Raw genomic sequence first — 19803 nt, forward strand, 5'->3', positions numbered from 1 at the left:
TAGTTCTTTATCCAACCACTCTAGTTGAGTTTCCATCTCCAAATGTTACAATTTCCCTTCATAATCTTCTAGAATAGAAAACAAAGATATATCGCAGGCATATGCCTATAACATCAACTATCTAGGTACCATATTTCGAAACATAAGATTTTCCTAAATCACGATACATATGCCTAATCATTTTTGGGGGTTAAATATATTTTATCCCCTATACTTATGCTCAAAAATCACTTTACCCTCATGTAATTTAAAAAGTCATAAACAAGTTTTTATACTTATGACTAAAGTGATACTATTAAATTATTTTTTTAAATTTATGTATCGTGCCTAAATAATTTTAGAAACTGAATGGCGGGTCATTTCCCTCCTTTTCAATTTTTTTATGGATGGAAAGGTCGCTCCCCTTTTATAAAAGACTATCTATAATATTTAATACTCAATTTTCTTTTCTTGCTTTCTTTCTCACACATGGTCTCTTCTATTGCCTCTTCTAAATTTTAAAAACCCTAGTTAGAGAAGAAAATGAAGTTGCCCAAATAGAAAAAACTAGATCAAAACCCTGTCGATTTTGCCTAAAACCTTGATGGGGTATTTTGGTTATTTGGTCATGTCTTGTTAATTCAAACAAAAAATTTAATAGTTAGTTGTAAGTACAGGAATTAGTGTGAGACTTTTTAAACTATAAGGGAATAAAGTGATTTTGGGTATAAGTATAGGGGATCATAAAATATATTCAACCCTAGATTCATTCTCACTCTATAAATGAATATATCTACAATGAAGTCTAACATGTCCTACTGTGCCACAATAAAAATAAGTAGAAATAAAGTTTCTCATTCCTCATTGCGTAGAATGTAATTAGAATTTATATTTTTCTTTCTTGAAAACTCACCACCTAGGTTATTCATTGTGCTACTTGTTAATTTTATCTTAATTCTCTTTCTAGCTTCATCCTTTGACATTATTATTTTTTTCTCTTTATGAATCTTGCAGAATCTCATCGAGATTAGTCTTGTTTTTTCCTTCAACAAGGTTATTTTTTTAACAAACCTTCTCATCCATTTTCATCTTCCTTGACTTTTTTTTTCTTAGAGTTCATTTAGCTACTGTGTAAGACCATTCATCAAGCTATTCTTTGAACTTCTGGTCAATTTGAAATCTTTCAAATTCAGTACTTTTGATTTGTGTTGAGAGTTTAAAATTTGCATTCTTCAATTAATAATATTATTGATATAGTTTATTGTAGTTTTTTTTGTAACTCCAAGTCATCTCCATTATCGGATTTATTGCAGTCTTGCTCATTTATCCTATAATAATCAAAATATTGGCCAATAGATAATAAAGAGATGCTAAAGGCCATGCTGTTTTCTTGTCTTTTTTTAGAATCATTATCAAATTTATTAGAGTTATCTCAAGTAGCCTTCATTGTTTTACCTTTCCTGTTGTGACAGTTTGAATACTCGTAGCATTAAACTTAATTTTCCTTCTTAATTCATTTTTACTAAATTTTGAACCATTATTAACGGCCATTGAGTTTGAACCTACATTTTTTTCTTCTTTTTAAATTTGTTGGTTTTCTCAAAAGTTTTAATAAACCTTTTAGATATCTTGAAAAAATTGTTGAACTTTTTGCAAACAACACTATCATCTTAGTATCAATTTCACATTCCTGACTTATCTTCTTCACCTCTAACTGTATTTAGGACCATGCTTTTAGACTTACGAGGTTTCGAAAATGTAGACTCAAAGGTTTGTAAATTATAGAATCAATGTCCTTTCTTTCTTCAAGCGTAGTAACTTTTGCCTAGAACATTTTAGAGAAGGACCTAATTAAGAATTTTATGTACTATTTTATTTTCAGAAATCCTTTTAGGCACATTTTTCATAAATTTTTTTAGAGGTTTAATTCTTCAACGTATGGGTTTCAGATAATTAACAATAGATAACTAGACATATTCATTTATGGATTTTTAGGTAAGCACGCATTCTAGCCTTCCAATAGGCATAATTAGCTTCACCAACTATCAGAGGTCTAATTGAAGATTGACTATCTCTATAGAAATCCATCGCTTAGAGGATCTCAATCTATTGTAAGAGACTCCTGCTCTCATATTAATTGAAAATTTTAAAAACTCAATGCACGATTCTATTACGAACCAAATCCGGAACGATTCGTTCGTAAGATGATCCTTAGATTTTGAGGGGTCATAATCTTAGAAGTCTCGGATCTTAGCTTTGGAATAAAGTCAATCGAAGATTCGGATAAAATGTTATGGTTAAAATAGTGGAGCAAGGTCAAAGTATGGTAGAATAGTAATTAACTAACGTTGCGGCGATCATCGGAGGGTAGTGGTGGATGATCGTAAGGTAGAGTGACTGCTGGTGGAGGAAGTTGGCTAGGGTTTAGAAGGTTGGGATACTTCTACGACTATGATTTACTCCTAAAAAGTTAAAAGCAATCTAATGACTAAAATAAAAAATAAAGACGATAAGAAATATTTGGCTGTACTCTACATATTTATAGAGGTTAACCTAGACTGACTTTCATTAGGATTTGCCTTATTATCTTATATTAAAGATAAATATATCTTAGCTAAATCAGCCTTCCTTGCCTTCTCAAAATATTTCTTCATTGCGCCACAAATAAAGTCCTAATCTAGAGAAACTTTGAATACGAAATCATTCTTCTCCAAGTGGTTTCGTAATATTGGGACTAAATTAACAAAACTGCGTAGGAGTTTCAGAAGACTGACTTCTGAATATTTGAAGAATATTTTCCTAAAACTGTGTAGGAGTTAACAAAACTGAACTTAGGTAATTAAATAAACTCTAATCTACTAGACTTTAACTAAACTACATAAGCAGAATAAATAAGATAATTAGACTCGATCGATCAAGCCCAATGTCCCTATGATGTTATCCTATCTAACCCCGTTCTCATTAGATATTTTAAAATCTTATTTATTAAGATTAGGAATAATATCACTATTTTCTTGATACAGTCCCCGAACTAACTCTTTTTTTTTTTTTAGTTTAGAGGTCCATATAGTTGCTTTTTTTCTTGGTTCAAGGAGGTAATTTGGATATTTTTCTTTGTTTAATTAATTGAATTTAGGTAATAAAAAATTGAAAGAGTGTAGGAAAAATAATGACAGTTCGGGGGGGGGGGGGGGGCTAAGCGAAATTATTCCTTAAGCAGAAGTGAACATTAAAATTTTTGCACGGAAAAACTCAAAATGGGTAAAAAAAACTATGGATTCAAACTCGGATTATAAATCAATCACTAATCAATACAATAGTTTACAAGACACACTTGCAGACTCCCATTGATACACATGATTTAATCTAAAAGTGTCATGGTTGTTAGAACTCAAGATTAACTATATTCTGTGATAAGCTCTCAATCTCCGTGGCTCTTGAGATTAATCTAACTGTCTTTGTAACCTTTGAGATACTATGCTCTACGATTTGAAGGTCAATTGAAAGTTGAGGCATGGTTTATCTAATAATGCTAAGTTTTAAGAGCTCTCCTAGACTGATGATCAAAGATGACTACTATAAGGTTAGGTTTTGATAGCCCTTAAATATTGTTTCAGATAAGGTAAAATATCTTCAAAAATTACCGCATGAAATATTCTCTGCCAGCAAAATTTCCTGATGTCATTCGATTGCACAAGTTAGTGCATTTGAATGACCGTAAATTTTATTCTCTAAAAATTTGAGCATTTGAAATTTGAATGACTGTAACTCTGGACTATTCGAGCATTTGAATCTGCATTCAGATGATTGTGATTCCCAATATCTTCTTATCTGTAAATGCGAACAATTGATGTGTGTTCAAACAACTGTAGTTCCAAAAACTTGTTTTCTGTCAATGTTAACGTTTAAAGTGATGTTCGAACTTCCATTGCATCAAATCTTCATCTAACACCTATATAAATATATGCTCATTTTACAATACCAAGACACATGACCAAGTTTAAATTATTTTGTTCATATTTGCCAATTACGAAAGATCTTAAATTTCATATTTCAGTTGCATCTGTAATGCTGTTCCTGGTACTCTAATATGTATAATGATATTTTCTTTGAGGGCATAGAATGATCTATCTATACAAGAGGCTTGATTCTCGTTTCGGCAGTCACTACTGATAAATTTATTTTGCTTGAGACAAATTTAAAATCGTATGTCTTCCAAGTAATCAACTATATATACCTAACAATGACAAAAATATGGAGAGAAAAACAGAGATAGTTTGCAGAATCTTGAGAACGAGGCCCTTCCATTTCTAGACAAATTAGCAAAATTTTTCACGGGCGCGCCAAACGCGCCACTCTTATATACAAGTATAACCGCCAATAATTCTTATGGGTTTTTGTGAGCCCATACAAGAATCGAAGTACTCCGATTACGTTCTAGACTCTCAGGGAAGAAGTGAGAGAGAGGAATGCCTCCTCCTCGCACGGGATAGAGAGGCCCATGTTGTGATCGAAGCCGAACTCTTCCTCGGCGCATCGGAGAAGGGACCGGAACTCCGGCTGCGCAAGATAGGAGATTGGAACAACAAATCTGCTCCTATTCGCCCCAACGTAGACGGCAAAGTGGCTTTTTGGCACGTCCAAGCCTTGCTGTTTCCTACCAAGGCTCGAGCAACGCTTCAGGACCTGCTTCAGGCCTGCAGATTGGAAGAGCTTGCTCTGTAGCAAAACAGCCATTCTTAATTTGAGGATGAGCTGTTGCTCTATTGAACGGCTTTAGTTAATAGATGTAGAAGGTATTAATGTGGGAAAGTAGAAAGAAAGTCACGAAGATGGGTGGGGAGTTGGATGAGCCGATGGGGTTATATATCCGTTATCCGTAGAGAAGCAGTGACATTGGCATGTGTTTGTGGGGCACAAGGTGGAAGGACACACTGGACCAGATATCTCCAAACTGAACGAAAATGTACATAGCGTTGTTTCGGGTTCACCTGCGGTTGCCTGGTGAGGGGAACTCTCCAACTAATTGTGGTCGAATAGTATTCAATGTATGTAATTATGTAAAGCCAGAATTCTCTCCGGCAAGCATCGTGGGTGGTTCGAGGCACCCTCGCCAATTGCTCAAGTTGGGAGCTCTCCTTATCCGACGAGCTTCATGGAGCTCCGTAGCCTTTGTCCTACCAAGTACTAGGCTACAACTCTTCAATAACCCACCAAGTAAATTTTTTTCCATTGATCTCTTTCCACCAAGATGAGCTCATGCTTCGTCTACGGCATTGTCTTTACCTCGTGTGCCTTTTTCCTTATCGAAAAGGGTCGATGTGTGTGTGGCCATGGCTGTCGACGGTGGCACTTGTCGACTGCTACCTCCTTTCCTCTACCTCTAATTTCATTCAATGAGTGTAAGGATGGGAGGGCTGTGGTTAGGCTGGGTACTATCCAACCTAGCTTGGGCTTGGCCTTGGGTTGAGTCAGCTCAACTTAAGTGGTGGGTTGAGCTACAAGCACCGTAGCCCAAGTTTTTGTGTTAGATTGTGACCTAGCCCAAATTGATTGCGGGTTGGGCTACGGCCCAACTCAAGTAGCAATCTTAGATAGTTTTGGTTTTGGGCCCAATCTTGGTGGGTTAGTGTTGTGATCTTTAGGTTGGTTGCAGACTTGCAACTTAACCCATTGCTTTGGGCTGGTTCAAGTGGTTTAATAGTTCTTTAAATTATGGTAATTTTCTTTTACATATTTATGTAATTATCATTGTCTCACTTGAGCCTTAATTATCTAATCATCTTTAGATGATTATTTTCTTAGTTATATATAATATTTGTTATAAATCAGTATTAATAAATAAGGAAGTGGTATTAGAATACTTCTACTAATTTGCTCCTGACGGGAAATTAGCTATAATTGGAGATTGATAATCACACTAAACGTGCTTTAATATGTAATAAAATAAGTTGATTAAATATTATCTATTTTGTACTTTAAATCAATAGTAATTAGTGGGACAATAAATATAATGATAATGATAGTAATAACCCTTAATAATGCATCAGATTGTCATAATTAATATACTAGCCCTACGTAATGTAATAATGCAAGAATTCCAAATGGGCCTACCCAAATCATATTAAACATACTTATATTTTTTATTACTTTCATTATCGAGGCAGATTTAGTACCGTGTGAGGATGGTCCTATGGCATAGTAGAGTTAGTAAATTGGAAAACAATATTAGGCAAGTGGATCCTCTATCGTCTAGGAAAATATTAAAGTGATGTTTTATTTTATGATTTTATCACATTCATATCATATATGTGTAGATATTATTTACTAGTGAGCATAATCATTTTATTGCTCCAAAGTTATGTATAGATTATTGGTGCAATTTTTAGTATGACAACTTCGATATGCATGCCATATGATTGATGATGTTGATCACTCCATTGCTTACACTTATCACCACGTAGTTAAGTCTTATCTCTGCAATACTCATTTACCCACTCAACTAAGGTAAGGGGGTAGAACGGGTAGAGTATTTATAGTATGTATAGTTATATCAGTTAATATCTGAGGTTGTAAGGTTAGGAGGGGACTATTAAACGTCGCTTGCGTTGGTTTAAGTAGGCATAATAATGCTGAGTATGGAGATAAAATACTAGATCACCTTAAACTATAATTGAGAGGTAGGGGTCATAGATCTAGAGGTACCCAATGATGTAGGGTTAGGAAGTCTATGAGCTGTGTGCTCTTAATTCCGTTGTGTGCGATGATGATGAGAGAGATAGGGTGTGGGATTATGACTAGGGTCCTTAGTCTAATAGCCATAGTCAACTAGTCACATATAGCATCACTAATCATGTACAGATGATCTTACTACTAGATGTCTATTCCTCCTTGATGTATGAAATAATATGCAAGCATATGTTTGTTATGTGATTAATAACTCTATGAGTATATGTTTATTATGTGATTGATAGCTTCGTGAGTATATAAAATTTATAACTTTAAGTGAGCCAGAGATAATAATTTGATAGTTTGAATGATATATATCATGTGTTCCTTTTCTACCGTCCTAGCTCAGACCATCATAGCCTTGAGTCAAATGATCAAGCAAAAACTCGTAGGGTTGTTGCAAGCAATCCAAGAAGGGTCGATCCAAGGATAGGAACAACCTTGATCTTACACACCTAAACCCCCCATGATGGTCCCATCAATTGGTCAAGAACATGAGAGGGAGGCCTCACCAGAGTAGAGGCTAGGTAGGCCTTGCCAATTTGCGTGATTTGAAGACTATGATAATGTCGATCCCTAGACTAAGATGGATGGTGATGAACACTAAGAAACTGAAAGAGAACATATGAGGAGTCATATATAGCCAGAGGAGCACTTACCTTTGATTAAGACTAGAGCAAGATTCAAACCTAACTGCAATATTGGCATTCGCGGGTGCTCCTCGCATCCTTCCACGTTGAGGATGCAACATTATGGTTGTTTCGGTTAGCTACCACTTATAGGCCAACAGAAACATAGGTAGAGTTTCACTATTTTGTCTGCAAAAGGTTTGAATCGTTAGGCTATGAAGACTTTTATGTCATTTTGATGAAGACGGTCCAGAAGACGATAATGAGAGCTTATCAAAAGGAATTTTAGCAAGTGTCCAGACGATGCACATTATCATGATCGGATATTCAACTCAAATGCACCTTTATCGCCAGCTTGCGTGAGGACATTCAAGTCAATGTTCAAGCACTAAGACCTATGGATCTATATTAGGGCACTTGAGGCAACCATGAAGTAGGAAGCCACAACTGAAGTTGACGCATGCACTTGGAGGTGCAGGTAGACATTGGCTACCTTTTTGCAGTTTTATGATGTGAAGAGAGACCCTAGGACCTCTATACGAACTTTAGCAGCTGGCCAAGAGGAGCGAAGAGCAAAAGGGTTGTGCTTCTGGCCCGATAAAAAGTTCACCTAAGGACACTATTGTGCATAGTCAATTGGTACGGTTATGCTAATCAATGGTGAAGTGGATGAGGTAGTTGTTGGTGATCAACATGAGGATGAGCAGTAGTTGGTCATCTCATTACATGCCTATTCAAAAGCCGCGACACTACAAATGACCCTATAGGTCGACGATATCATTAGGAAGCATACTATGCATATCCTCATTGATAGGGGAAGTACACACAACTTTCTCAATAAGCGGTTGGTTTGGAATATTAGGCTCACTTCCTAACCAACGATAGGATTTGATGTCACCATTGGCAACGAGAAGACGCCTCGATCCGATAATATTTATAGTGCCATTCAGGTGCTAGTCTAGGGACACACTTTGTCAAGGACTTGTATCCAAAGTTGTTGAGCATAGGTCCAATCAAATTCAACTTTAGAGAGATGTACCTCACCTTTAGGCACAATGATATGAGAGGGAGACTTGATGGCATTTGACTGCACCAGGGAGCTACCTTGCAGTCGCTACTTGGCTTGCCGAGCACCGTGGACCCACCCAGCTTACTTGATGCAACTAGTTCTTACTAAGCTTGAGGAGACACATCGTCAAGTATAGCTAATGATTTGGCTCGTGTCTTATAGGAGTTTTCGATCCTCTTTGAGGAGTCGAAGGGATTACCACCACTGCATGAGGTAGACCACCGCATAGAGATCATGCCAAACACCGAACCAGCAAACTTGAGGCCTTACCATTACCCTCACTTTCAAAAGGAGGAGATCTCTAGACTGGTGATAGAGATGATAGACCAAGAAATTATATAACCTAGTCAGAGTGCATATTCTTCACCTTTGATTCTAGTGAGGAAGGACGGGAGTTGGTAATTTTTTATGGACTAACAAACACTGACACCATCACCGTCAAGAATCGATACCCTATTCTGGTAATTGAGGAGTTGCTGGAGGAGGTGATGGGTACCTCTTCTTCAATAAACTTAATTTGAGGGCCGAATACCACCAAATCTGAGTGCACCCTACTAATGCTCATAAAACAGCACTTTGGACTCATGACAACCATTATGAGTTTTAAATTATGCCATTTGGCTTGACAAACACACCGACGACTATCTAGGGTTTGATGAACAATATCTTTCGATCCTTGCTTCATCAAGATGTGCTAATATTTTTCGATGATATCTTTCTACATAGCAAATCTTGGAATGAGAACTTGCAACATTTTGAGAGAGGTGCTAAACTTGTTGTTGGATATGGGAAGATTATCGCCTTGCTGAAGCCAACTAAAGATCATGAGATGGAGGAGCCAAGGAGCCAATGCGGGTCCTAGCCCAGTGGTAGTGCCGACACGATGGGCGTGAAGATGGAGGTTCTAGTGGAGTGGCTGGCTAGAATGGCCCATCAATGAGGCAATGGAGGATGACTTGATGGACTGTTTTTCCCACTTTGCGCCTTGAAGGCAAGGTGAGGGAAGCATGATGGTTTACTGCAGTCCAGGATTACAATACGGATTGGACCTAACCAACTTACCTCAAACTATATCATTTTTAATTTTAAAGAATAAGGATCATTAGTTGGGGCAACACTAGGAAGGATTATTTAAATGCGGCGTCTAAACGCCCACATAGCGTTAGGATATAAAAGAAAAACTAATTTGGCCATTCGAACAGCTTCACAAGGCCTGTTTGAACACATGACAGCTAGGATATATATGATAGGGTTTAGTTATTATTTTTGGATGTATGGCTAGCCTCTAAATGTGTAGAATGATAGCCACCATAGCATAATTGAGCATTTGAGCATTTGTTTTGTATCTAGGCTTATGCCAAGCTTCTCCCTCCTCTCTCCCCCATGGTACGTACTACAAGAGTCAACCCACTACTGATGTTACAACTTCACGCTTCTCCCTCCTTAGTTTGGCAACTAGTTCCACAGTTGTCCCCCTTGGCTTGCTAAAGGCACTAGCCTATTCACCATAACCATTTTCCACTTCTGTAACCCTAACCCTAGCCATATCACCATTTTTTACCATCCATGTCCATTCTGCCACCCCTTGACCTTTGGTTAGTATTTTCACCATTCCTTTTCACCATGCCTTTTGATCTACCCATTCGATGGTTGATTGTGTTGGATTCCAGACTTTTTCGGGGAATAACATATCCAAATCCCATGTCATTTCAATGATAAGATCGATCAACATTGCCTTCAAATTTTCATGTTTAGTTCTATCATCAGGGATCAAAATTATTTTCTTTCAGAGCGATTGTAATACCTTCTTTAATTTGTACACTTGTAGGAAAATGAGGATCTTCAAAACTCATGGTATTTGACAAACACCTCTTCATTCAAAGTTCTATATAAAAAGGCACTTTTAACATCCTTTTGGAACATTTTGAATATAAGATGACCAGAAATGGCAAGAAGAATACAGATAAGCACTAGTCTAGCAACAAGAGAAAATGTTTTGTTAAAGTCAATACCCTCATCTTGAGTATACTATTTTGCAACTAATCTAGCATTATTTCTTATAATCAATTGTTATGAACCAGATTTGGAGCAATTTAAATGTAAGAAAATTATAATACTTTAATGGGAGGAAGCTTTAGAAGCCATAGATCTAATGGCTTTAGTTTCACGTAATTTTAAGGTCAAAGTAAAAAGATAAAATTAAAACAATAGAGGCGATGATGGTTATGGGTTGAAGGTAAAATTAGGGTTCTAAGTTAAATCTACTCATAGGAAAATAGACGGCTATGATTAATTTACTTCTACTCCTAAATTGTCTTACTCGTACTCCTAAGATAGTCTAAGAATAAAATATAATTTATAATTTTTAATTAGATGCTTAGATGATTAAATAAAAAGGTCTCAGTCTCTCTATATATAGAGGTCGGGTAAAATGAGTCCTACTTATACTAGCCCTAAATGTTTAAATCACTCAAACTAAGACTTGCCTTTAAGGCTTATATGACTTAGTTAGACTTGTCTTATGGCTTATATAAGAGCTAAGCATAAATTAGTTAAAAGATACATAGACTCAATCCATCAAACCCAATGTCTTCCTGATGCAATCTCATTTAACCCGATTCGTATAAATCCACCACGCTTTTGACCACCTTGTCACCAAGGTGTCCATGATAGTTTTCATACCTTCTGTCGCTCCCAAACTATATATCTTTGATCTTCATGTGTGTTTTATCTTCTATTATGATTTAGCTAGTTATGACTTTTGTTTACTTTTGTTTTAGAAATAACTTTTATTTTGGAAGAATAAGATTTTTGGCAGTCACTTTCAAACGCGACTGTAGAACGCTTGCACATGCTCGCAAAAACAAAGAACGTGTTTAGTGCATTCGCTTGCACACGTTCACAACAACAAAAAATATGAAATCCGCATTTAAACGCGTTCTATCGCGTTCGAACGCAATCGGCGAACTACATGATCCTAGGGTTATCTTTTAATTATTTTGTTTGATAAGTTGGCCTCTAAATATGTGAAAGGTAACCTAATTGAGGATTATTGATGAAATATTAGAATTTTCCTTCCCAACTCTCTCTTTCCTCCAACGGCATCCAATCTTGGACGTCGTCTTCTTCCTCTCTCAATCTAACCGTGCTCCCTTGCCTCTCAAAGATCGGTCTACTCTCTCCCCCTTCATCTAGCTTAATGCTATACCCCACCACCATAGTCACCATCTTCCAAAAAACCAATTTCATTACTCACATTCTCCACGTCACCATCCGACCAATGGTCAGTATTTTTCCCATAACTTTTGACCTACTAGTCCGATCGATGTGAACTTGGTTCCATTGGATTCCTTACTTCAAAAGGAACAATCTTTACATATTACAAATCTATTGGACCATTAGATCTCCCACAGATCTCCTCGAAAGTTCTGCCCTAAGAAGAATTTGGGTTGATCTTCAAATTGTTGCAACCTCATTATTCTTGATCTTATCATCTGCCACATAGAGGAGGGCCCCATGGTGGGTTTTGTTCTAGGGTCCATTTGCTCGAGTCACTAGCTGCAAGTGGCTCCAGCCAAGTACTAGCCATGGCCGGTTTGAGCCTAGTTCTTATCACCTATCGTTTATGCCATGGCTCGATTACACAAGGTCCAAAGAAGTGATCAGTCTTGATGGTTTGCACCAATGTGGGGATCATTGCTAGTGGAAAGCTAAGGTTTTTGACCCTAGCTTCCACCACAAGTGGGGAAGACAATGTCGCAACCATTGCTAGGGATTATTCTAGTTGCTACAGAAGAAGGGGTCAGTCTATATGGATAGAGGGTGCTCCACCACAGTTGGAGGAGGGGTGGTTGTTGCGGTTTGGAAGGTATCCATGGTTTTGCCATTATTAGTGCTTGACGGTGGAAGTGGCGGTTGTTCAGCAATGGTCGATGATGATAGTGACGTAGTGGGGCTAGGATAACTACTGTTAAGGCTTAGATTGCCTTCTAGACTTTCTTGGAGCTCTCATGGCTTTTTTCGATGATTCTATCAATGCCATTGTCCATGTGGTTGATTCATTGTTGACGGTTGTCGATGGTGGTGGTGGCACTAGAGAAACTGTAAACACCTAAACCCTATCAACTATCCTATCAATCACATTTTATACTTTCCTTCTGAATGACATATGATATGTATATATCCAGTACGATACAAGTCAATGCATAATAGGAATTTATGTCAAACAGGAATCAAGAGAAAAATGATACAATGTAGTCTCCAACCCTATAGTCAACACATGCATACTCATGCTAATTTATTACATGCATACTCATGCTACAGATCAACTAAATATAATATTATAATAGTATAATCATCTCTCATCATCTCTATTTATCATCATCATACTCATATCCAAGATCAGCCTAATTAGATGTATGATAAAAATATGCTCGACTGTAATCATCTCTAAATAAAATCATATAATCATGCTGGAAGCCAAAACATGCATGTACAATAATATATAATATAACCTAATTTGAGAAAGGTGTCTAGGGGATAAGACTACTCACCACCACTGTAAATACCAAATAACCACTCGTTCATGCTGTTACGACAATGATCAAGCCTCGATAGCTAAGTCCACGGGGTCTTGAACAGGGGGTCGGAATCTGAAATTATTTATAACAAATATGTTAGTCTTTCTATTAATTAAAATTAACTCGGCAAAACGATAGTTTATTGTTGTAATTATGTACTCTTCTTTATATTTGTTTTGTTATTTATTAACCATAATTATATTATTTAATAGTGTATTTAAAACATAATTATCTGCCTGTTATTCTCCTTGATAATTAAGAAAATAAGAATTAAGTTACTACAAATAATTACGTAAAAATATACGTACATAATCCTAATAATTACTATTACCTACCTAGGATTAAAATAGTAATTTATATTGCAGGTGTTTTGCTAAACATGATATAATTAGAATTATTTACTAACTATGATATAATTATATTTAATTTATACAAATTAAATACATTAAATTAACTAAACTAATTGAATAATTTATAACATAATCAGATATAATTAGAAATCAATAATATGCATAATATGCATATATATATATATATATATATATAAACTATACATAGTGCTGGGCTCAGCCCAACACCACTTGTAAGGTGCAGTCTAAAAGGAAAGAATAGAAGAAGAAGAAGAAGAAGAAGAAGAAGAAGAAGAAGAAGAAGAAGAAGAAGAAGAAGAAGAAGAAGGAGAAAGCGAGGAAGAGGGTTGGGCCGCAGGGGAGGGGTACGGCCGCTGGTGGCCACTCAGCGGCCGGCCTCTCACCGGCGGCTCGAACCTCTGGCATCTCAAAGAATAACTGACAAAGAGGAATAGCAAGAGAGAGAGAGAGAGGCTCACTGGTGGACCGAAGGGCCAACGGTGGCTTTTCCTAGCGCCGATGACTACTGGTGCACTAGAGGGAGAAGAGAGAGAGTGAGCTAGAGAGAGAGAAAGAGAGAGAGAATGCAGGGAAGAGAGAGAGAAAAAGCGGGTCACACGACGGTAGTGGAGTGGCCGATAGGCCGGATCCCACCTCCACGCGTCGCCGCGGTGTGGAGAAGAGTGGATCAGTGGAGGTGTGTGGCATCCCCACCGCGCCACAACATGCATGGCACACTGGGCACATGGTCGGTCGCGTTGTGCCCAGCAAGCCTTAGTAGTAGTTTTTTTTTCCTACTTGGGTTATTACATTTTCCTTCCCCCCTTATAAAAATTTCGACCTCAAAATTTACATACTTCTAAACAATTCTGGATATTTGGATCGTATCTCATCTTCACATTCCCAAGAAGCCTCTTCTACTGCATGGTTCCTCCACAGGATTTTAACTAAAGGTATAACTTTTGTTCTTAGTACTTTATCTCTTCTAGTAAGGCCTTTCATAGGCTGCTCTTCATATAATAAATTTTGCTACAGCTGAACTGGTTCATAATGAATCACATGCGAAGGATCTACTATATATTTCCTTAATACTGACACATGGAACACATTATGAATTTGAGCTAAGTCAGGGGGTAAAGCTACTCTATAAGCTACAGGCCCCACTTGTCCAAGAATCTCATAAGGTCCTATATACCTAGAACTTAACTTTCCTTTCTTCCCAAAGCAAAATACACCCTTCCAAGGTGAAACTCGTAAGAATACTTTGTCCCCAACCTGGCCCCACTTGTCCAAGAATCTCATAAGGTCCTATATACCTAGAACTTAACTTTCCTTTCTTCCCAAAGCAAAATACACCCTTCCAAGGTGAAACTCGTAAGAATACTTTGTCCCCAACCTGGCCCCACTTGTCCGAGAATCTCATAAGGTCCTATATACCTAGAACTTAACTTTCCTTTCTTCCCAAAGCAAAATACACCCTTCTAAGGTGAAACTCGTAAGAATACTTTGTCCCCAACCTAGAACTCCAAATCACGCCTCCTATTATCAGCATAACTTTTCTGTCTACTTTGTGCCACCTTCATATGTTTTCTAATTACCTTTATCTTCTCAACTGTAGCTTGCACTAGTATTAAGGTTTCAACCTTCTTTTCTCTAACTTCTTCTCAATCAATTGGTGATCTGCATTTCCTGCCATATAATACTTCATAGGGAGGCATACCAATGCTAGCATGATAACTGTTATTATAAGCAAACTCTATCAATGGTAAATATTTGTCCCAACCCAATCCAAAATCAATTACACATGCTCTCATTATATCCTCTAATGATTGAATACTACGCTCAGATTGACCATCTGTCTGAGGATGATAAGCTATACTAAACTGCAATTTTGTTCCAAAAGACTGATAAAACTGCTTCCAAAATCTGGACACAAAACGGGGATCTCTATCTAAAGTGATACTAACAGGAATTCCATGGTGAAAAGTGTGTTAACTTCTCCATTGAATCAGTAGTACTAACTGGTAAAAAGTGTGTTGATTTGGTTAGTCTATCAATAATCACCCAAATTGCATTCTTCCCCTTTTGTGCCTTTGGTAATCCTGTCACAAAATCCATAATATATTCCCATTTCCATTCAGGAATCTGCAAAGGTTGTAAAACGCCTACAAGCCTTTGATGTTCAATCTTGACTTGTTGACAAGTCAAACACTTAGCCACAAATTCCCCAATATTTCTTTTCATTCCTTCCCACCAAAATTTCTTCTTCAACTCATGATACATTTTTATTCCCCCGAGTTGCATAGCATAAGCAGAAGTATGAACTTCATTTAAAATTTCATTTCTAAGTCCTTCACAATTAGGAACATACAATCTGCCTCTAAAACGCAATATCCCGGTAGAGTCTATAATGAAATCTAGTTTACTGAAATTCTGTACTTGTTTCACAATTTGCATAGCCTTAATATCAGTCTTCTGAGATGCACTAATTCTATCTATCAATATAGGTTTGACAGAAAATTGAGCTAGTAAACCAACTCCACCACCCTTGGTCACAATTGGAACTTCTAGCCTTTGTAAATCCTTAAGTATCATAGTTTGTTGGGTAATTAGAAATACTAGACTCCCAGCTGACTTCCTACTTAAGGCATCTGCAACAACATTTACTTTACCTAGATGATAATTTATGGTACAATCATAATCATTCACTAATTCCAACCATCTCCTTTGCCGCAAATTAAGTTCTTTCTGAGTAAACAAATATTTAAGACTTTTATGATCTGTAAAAATTTCACATTTTTCCCTATATAGATAGTGTTGCCAAATCTTTAAAGCAAACACTACAGCAGCCAACTCCAAATCATGAGTAGGATAATTCTATTCATAATCTTTTAACTGCCTAGATGCATAAGCCACTACATTACCATTCTGCATTAAAACACAACCTAATCCTTTGCATGAGGCATCACAATACACTTGAAATCCTATTCCACTGGAAGGAATAATCAGAATTGGTGCACAAGTCAATCTTCTTTTTAATTCTTGAAAACTATTTTCACACTCTTCATTCTACTCAAACCTTTGATTCTTCCGAGTCAATCTGGTAAGAGGCATAGCTATCTTTGCATATCCTTCTACAAACCTCCTATATAATACCCAACCAGACCAAAAAAACTACGCACTTCCGTGATATTAGTTGGTTGACTCCATTTCAATACAGCATCTATTTTGGACTGATCCACACTGATCCATTCCTGTGATACTACATGTCCCAGAAAGACCACCTAATCTAGCCAGAACTCACATTTCAAAAATTTGGCAAATAACTTCTTTTCTCTTAAGATCTGGAGAATTAACCTCAAGTGATATTCATGTTCTTCCTCACTAGATGAATATATTAGTATATCATCAATGAAAACTATTACAAACCGATCCAAATAAGGTTGGAAAACTCTATTCATCATATCCATGAAGATAGCTGGAGCATTGGTCAATCCAAATGGCATCACCGAAAACTCATAATGTTTGTATCTAGTACGAAAAGCAGTTTTAGAAATATCCTCCTCGCAGACTTTTAACTGATGGTAACCAGTCCTCAAGTCTATTTTTGAGAATACTCTAGCTCCCCTTAACTGGTCAAACAAATCATCAATGCGAGGTAGAGGATATTTATTCTTTATTGTCACTTGGTTCAGTTGTCTATAATCTATACACAGCCTGAGTGTTCCATCCTTCTTCTTAACAAAAAGAACAGGCGCTCCCCAAGGAGAGACACAAGGTCTTATAAAGCCTTTCTGTAGTAGTTCCTCCAACTGTACCTTAAGTTCCTTCAATTCTATTGGTGCCATTCTATAGGGAGCTTTAGAAATAGGTAAAGTATCAGGAGCTAAATCAATCGAAAAGTTTACTTCCCTATCTGGGGGTAATCCAGGGAGATCATCTGGGAAAACATCAGGAAACTCTCTAACAACTCGGATATCTTCCAATTTGATCTTTTTATCAGTATCTCCTGACAGGCTAGCTAAGACACCTGTGCATCCTTTCTTTAATAATCTGTAAGCTTCAAATACAGAGATTATCTTCATAGGGTTGTTGGATTTATTGCTCTTAATTCTATATTCTGCCCCATCAGCTAAATTCATCATAATTTCCTTTCTATAGCAATCTATATTGGCATGATATGCAGCTAACCAATCCATCCCCAAGATAACATCAAAATCTGTCAGCTCTAGTGGCAAAAGATCTACTTTGAACTCCCTATCCCCAAAACTAACTGTGTAAGATTTATAAGCAGAATCAATAGCAACTGTCTCTCCTATTGGTGTGGCAATCAACAGAATATCCTCTAAAGGTTCTATTAGTATATCAACATGGCAAGCAAAAGAACTTGAAATAAAGGAATGTGTGGCACCCGGATCAAATAAAACTCTTACTGTATGAGAAAATAAATTCAGAATACCTATGGCCACATCATTGGATGCTAAAGCATCGTGCTCCGTCATCGCGAAGATCCAGCCACCTCTAGACTTTCGCCCAGGTTGAGAGGAACCTGCTCCAACAACTCCTCTGCCTCGGTCAGTCGTAGCAGAAACCCCAAGAGGTGTAGTTTTAGAAGATGCTGTAGCAGCAGAAATCGGGGCAGTGGCGGCGTGCGGACAATCACGATGAATATGACCAGGCTGCCCACACTCGTAGCATAAACGTGGGTTGGGGCAATCTCAAAGATGATGCCCAAACTTCCCACACCCGAAACAGCTACAACTCCGCACTGGTGATCCACCAACAAATCCACTTCCTCTACCCCTGGAAAGTGGTCCAGTCACACTAACCTAAGACACTGCTTGGCTAAGTCCTCCAGATCCCAGTGAATCAGATCTATTAGTAGATGAACCAGCACTGGAACTTCCCGGATAAAGATGGTAAGAAAGGCAACACTGTAACTGCAAATGCGGTAGGCTTTGGCTATTAGAAGTAACTCTAGAACTCCCGCCTCGCCCAGACTATGTCCTAGATCGTTGAGCTTCCATAGCCCTCTTCTCCTGAATCAGCCCCTCAAGTGCCATAGCCCTCTCTACTATATCAGCATAAGGGATGAGGCCTGCTGCCTCCAAGCTCTGACATATAGCATAATTCAGCCTATGCTTGAAGCGTCGAGTTCTGGCTGCTTCATTTGGAACTTGATGGGGTACAAAACGGGCTAAAGCATTAAATTTGACCTTGTACTCTGCCACCGTCATAGGACCATGACGTAAATGCAGAAATTCTTCTTCCATCTTTTCTTTCCTCCAGACTGGAAATTGCTTTTGATCAAAGGCATCAAGAAATAACTCCCAAGTGATGACTACATCCCCAATCCTTGATTTTATCAGTCTCTCTGTAGCTTTCCACCATTGTTCTGCCTCACCTCTGAGCATAAAGGCAGCAAAGGCTACCTTCTGCTGATCATTATATCCTAGAGTATCCAACATTTTCTCTATGTCCGATAACCATCCACTAGCCTCCAGTGGATCAACACCTCTACTATAAATCGGGGGGTTTAACTGCATAAACTTATTTAAGGTGATGCCCGCTGTAGGAGGTGGCTCAGAACTCTTTGCTGATATGCCAGCTCCTCTGCTTCGAAGGATTTCCTCAATAAGTCTTTCTTGATTGTCCAGGAGGCACGAAATCACAATCCTCTACAAATGGAAGAACTTCTGGGGTCTCAGTAGGGGCCTCAGCTATGGAGGTCACTCTAGACTGTGAACCTCTACGACGCGGTGGCATCTTTCTGTGAAAATAGTCAAATTCATTAACTGATTAGTAATCAAGTAAACGTCTAAAATTTATCTCTTGCGTAACCCTCAGATTGCAATACTTCCCTAGACTCAAGGTGATAATGTACAAAAGCTTTTGATGATATGTCGGATACTTAATAAACCTAGGCTCTGATACCACTCTAAAATGTAAACACCCAAACCCTAAACATGTGCATGACACGAGCCCATATGGCACATACGTGGCACCTGACTATTTAGTTAGTTACTGGCAATCAAATAAACCTGTATCAACATCATAATTTTATCCACAATATCTAAACTAATAATAAGTCAAGTCTAACTGTCAACAGCATACAGATAATCCTACTTGGGCCCTACATAGGCCACAACACATCATCAAGAGTTTTTCATAACTACATATATACAACGGTAGTATATATATATAATTATATAAGTACAAAGTCACCTGCTTGAACATAGGATAAGGATACAGACACACTTTGGAGGATGTTCAGAAATACATCTGTTAGGTTTTTTAATTGTTGGTAATTATGTACAAAATATTCTAAGTGTATTTTTTACATGTATATGAGCTTTACACAAGTCTAGAAAATCTCTGGTTTGAAGAATTGCAAAATTATTGAAGTAAAGTTGATAAGATCAAGTCATACCAACGAATTTTGAAAATCTTGGACTTTCGTGAGTACA

The 19803-nt window shown here is 37.5% G+C and overlaps 2 protein-coding genes across 2 annotated transcripts; both read right to left on the reverse strand.

Annotated features, from left to right (window-relative positions):
• Positions 1–4254: 4254 nt before the first annotated feature.
• On the reverse strand, positions 4255–4796 carry LOC140775126 (auxin-responsive protein SAUR50-like). Its single transcript, XM_073118391.1, has one exon. The coding sequence runs from the start codon at positions 4714–4716 to the stop codon at positions 4417–4419; it is 300 nt and encodes a 99-aa protein (XP_072974492.1). The 5' UTR covers positions 4717–4796; the 3' UTR covers positions 4255–4416.
• A 13540-nt stretch (positions 4797–18336) lies between these two features.
• Positions 18337–18882, reverse strand: LOC140773263 (uncharacterized). Its single transcript, XM_073115745.1, has one exon. The coding sequence runs from the start codon at positions 18880–18882 to the stop codon at positions 18337–18339; it is 546 nt and encodes a 181-aa protein (XP_072971846.1).
• Positions 18883–19803: the final 921 nt, after the last annotated feature.

The sequence above is a fragment of the Typha angustifolia genome, chromosome 2 (assembly GCF_048772165.1).
Source record: "Typha angustifolia cultivar Huaian chromosome 2, ASM4877216v1, whole genome shotgun sequence".
Taxonomy (NCBI): Eukaryota; Viridiplantae; Streptophyta; class Magnoliopsida; order Poales; family Typhaceae; genus Typha; species Typha angustifolia.